At 35.0% G+C, this 2,986-nt stretch overlaps 1 protein-coding gene across 1 annotated transcript; it reads left to right on the forward strand.

Annotated features, from left to right (window-relative positions):
• Window positions 1-772: 772 nt before the first annotated feature.
• On the forward strand, window positions 773-2,980 carry LOC112455237 (the record flags this gene model as incomplete). Its single annotated transcript, XM_025017035.1, has 1 exon — window positions 773-2,980. A coding segment is annotated over exon 1 (2,208 nt), but the record flags the coding sequence as incomplete, so codon positions are not given.
• Window positions 2,981-2,986: the final 6 nt, after the last annotated feature.

A 2,986-nucleotide genomic window follows, 5' to 3' on the forward strand; every position in this document is an offset into this window, starting at 1 on the left:
TCAAATGTTAAAAATAGCCGATTTGCTCTTGGACAATCGTGAGAGATCTTTAGATCTATTGTGTTTTCCAAATTTATTTCTTTTTGGTATTGATGGACGACACCAAGCTAGACGGGTTAAACTTCACGACCATGAATTTGATAAATGTTGTTTGATGTCCAAACATCCACAATTCAGATTAAATATACAATTCGTATTTTTTCTGTATAATCTGTACACTTTTCGTCAAATAAATCGTGGTATTTATAGCAAACTATGTATAACTAAGCGTTATACGGCTTCAGAATATTTAGAAGCACTACAGACAGATGTATTAGAATCTGACTTGAGTACAATATTCGCCACTATAAGAAATACGGAACAATACTGGCGTATACCGAGGAGTAATTTAAGATGTATGACGCAAGAATACGGACCTGCGACATGGTTCGTAACATGGAGTCCTGCTGAATGGCTGATGCCTGACTTAGCTGCATATCTTCGTGAAGTAAATGGATGACCTGACGATTCGACGCTCATTAGTGTACTCGTTGCTAAGGATCCCGTGTCAACGTCAAGGTTTCTTGATAACAAATTCAAAGCGTTTCTTGATTTTATTTGTTCCAAAGATAATCCGATCGGAAAAGTGGCGCATTATTCCTGGCGACGAGAATACTAAGGTAGAGGTATACAACATTTCCATTTATTAATTTGGATTGAAGGTGCGCCAATTATCGGGAAATCTTCTGTTGAAGAAGTTTCTCAATTTATTTTGCAACACATAACTTGTGAAATGCCAGATCCAAATATTTCACCATTGTTATACAGGCGAGTCAATACGCATCAACGACACAAACATAACGATTATTGTCTTCGTTCTAAAAAAGTAGGACGCAAAACGATTCGTGTGTGTCGTTTCGGGTTTCCTCGTCCTGTCACGGAAACGTTGATTTTGAAAGATGTCATAAGTTCGATAGCAGGTAGGAAACGAGTGAAACATAGAAGTAGTCTTTATCATGTTCCTCGAAAACATGATGAGATCAATATAAATGATTATCATCCTGTTCTTCTTACGGTATTAGAAGGAAATGTCGATATGCAATACGTAAGTGAAACATCCGCGTTGCTTACTTGGTATATTACTAAGTACGTAAATAAACCAGGAAAATGTGAAATATCTGATGCTGTCCTTGATAGTAAAAATAAGACAAAGAAATCATTGCGTCAAGAACTTTGGAATTTTACTTTGCGAGCCACGAGTAATAGGGAATGTGGATCTCTTGAAGCCTGTGATGGAATGTGTGGTATTCCTTTATGGGGGACTGATTCAAAAACGACTATAAAATGGTTAGATGTTAATCAGATACGACGTAGAAAAGTAAAAACTTATAAGGAAATTGAAGCTCTTGACGGAGATTCTACAAATATATTTTGTCCATCTGTAATAGATGAACATTATCCACGGAGACCGAAAGAATTGGAATTTATGTTTTTATATGAGTTTGTACAGTGGTATGATATTTTGAAAAATAAACCACGAGGTAAAAATATTGAATACTACACGATGGAGAATGGTTATTATCTAAAACGGCGACAGCGTGGATGTCTTATTAATCACTATAAATATAATGTCAATACGCAGCCGGAAAATTATTTCTTTTCATTACTGCTCATGTTTAAACCGTGGCAGAAAATAGAAGATCTTAAAGACGGATGTGATACATATACAGAAGCATTTCACAAGGAAAAGTTATATCTTACGGAAGCATTGCAATATCATGAAAAATTAGAGGAAGTGCAAAAAGCATTTGAAACTGCGAAGCAATTAGTTGAACAATATTTAGATAATTTGGAAAAACAGCATGAGTCTCAAGATGATCCCGATAATCCAATAGGTGTTCAAAATATTGAGGCTGGTGAAGCGATGCAAGATTTTAAGGATCTTGGTGACAAATTAAATCAGGAAATTAATGTATCTGAAATGATTTCAAATCTGAACGCAGATCAAAGAAGAATATTTGACAGAGTCATCAACGCCGTAAAGATATCGCCGGATGACGAACAATTTAAGCAATTACTATTATACGTTAGCGGAGAAGGAGGTACTGGTAAAAGTTTCTTAATTAAAACAATTAAATGCTGGATAAAACAAAATCTCCACAAAGATACTGCTGTAACAGCACCTACTGGTATAGCGGCGTTTAATATCGATGCTTTAACAAATCACAGGCAATGGCAGTTACCTGTTGAACATAGTGATCAGTCTTCTAAGTATACACTATTATCTGATCACGTTTTGAAAGTTTTACGAGCAGATCTTAAAGATGTTAGTCTTATTATAATTGATGAAATATCAATGATATCTAATTTAACTTTCATGTATATACATTTACGACTATGTCAAATATTTGATACCATGGATGACGATTTCTTTGGTGGAAAGCACGTTCTTTTATTTGGAGATCTGCTTCAATTACCTCCTGTACGTGAAAATTTTATCTTTGTTCCACTATCAAAAGCAGAATTTAATAAATATATTGGCAGTGTGGGGACTACTCCTGAGGAATGGTTGTGGCAAAAATTTCAATATGATGAATTGACGATCACTATGCGTCAGCAAGGAGATACAGCTTATCGTGAATTACTCTCGAGAGTTCGTATTGGTTTATTGACAATTTCTGATTCTGAGATTCTCAAGAAAAGAAGAATATCATTGAAAGGTCAGTCTTTCGATGAAAGATTATACGAATTGTGTAATTATCTTGATAATTTGCCGCCTAACACTGTTTGTTTACTGCCTACTCGTTATTTGTGCGATGTTCTTAACACTGCAATGCTAAGTCGTATTGCTTCAAAAGAAATATTATTAATTGCTCAAGATACGCTTGACTGTGATAATTATATTAAACGAAAGGTACAAAAGCGATTGACGGATAATGAAGACGATGATACCAATACAGCTGGGCTTTTGAAACAAATTACAATTAAAATTGGAGCGAAAGTTATG

This window comes from Temnothorax curvispinosus, unplaced genomic scaffold (genome assembly GCF_003070985.1).
Source record: "Temnothorax curvispinosus isolate PA1 unplaced genomic scaffold, ASM307098v1 QBEX01005918.1, whole genome shotgun sequence".
NCBI lineage: Eukaryota > Metazoa > Arthropoda > Insecta > Hymenoptera > Formicidae > Temnothorax > Temnothorax curvispinosus.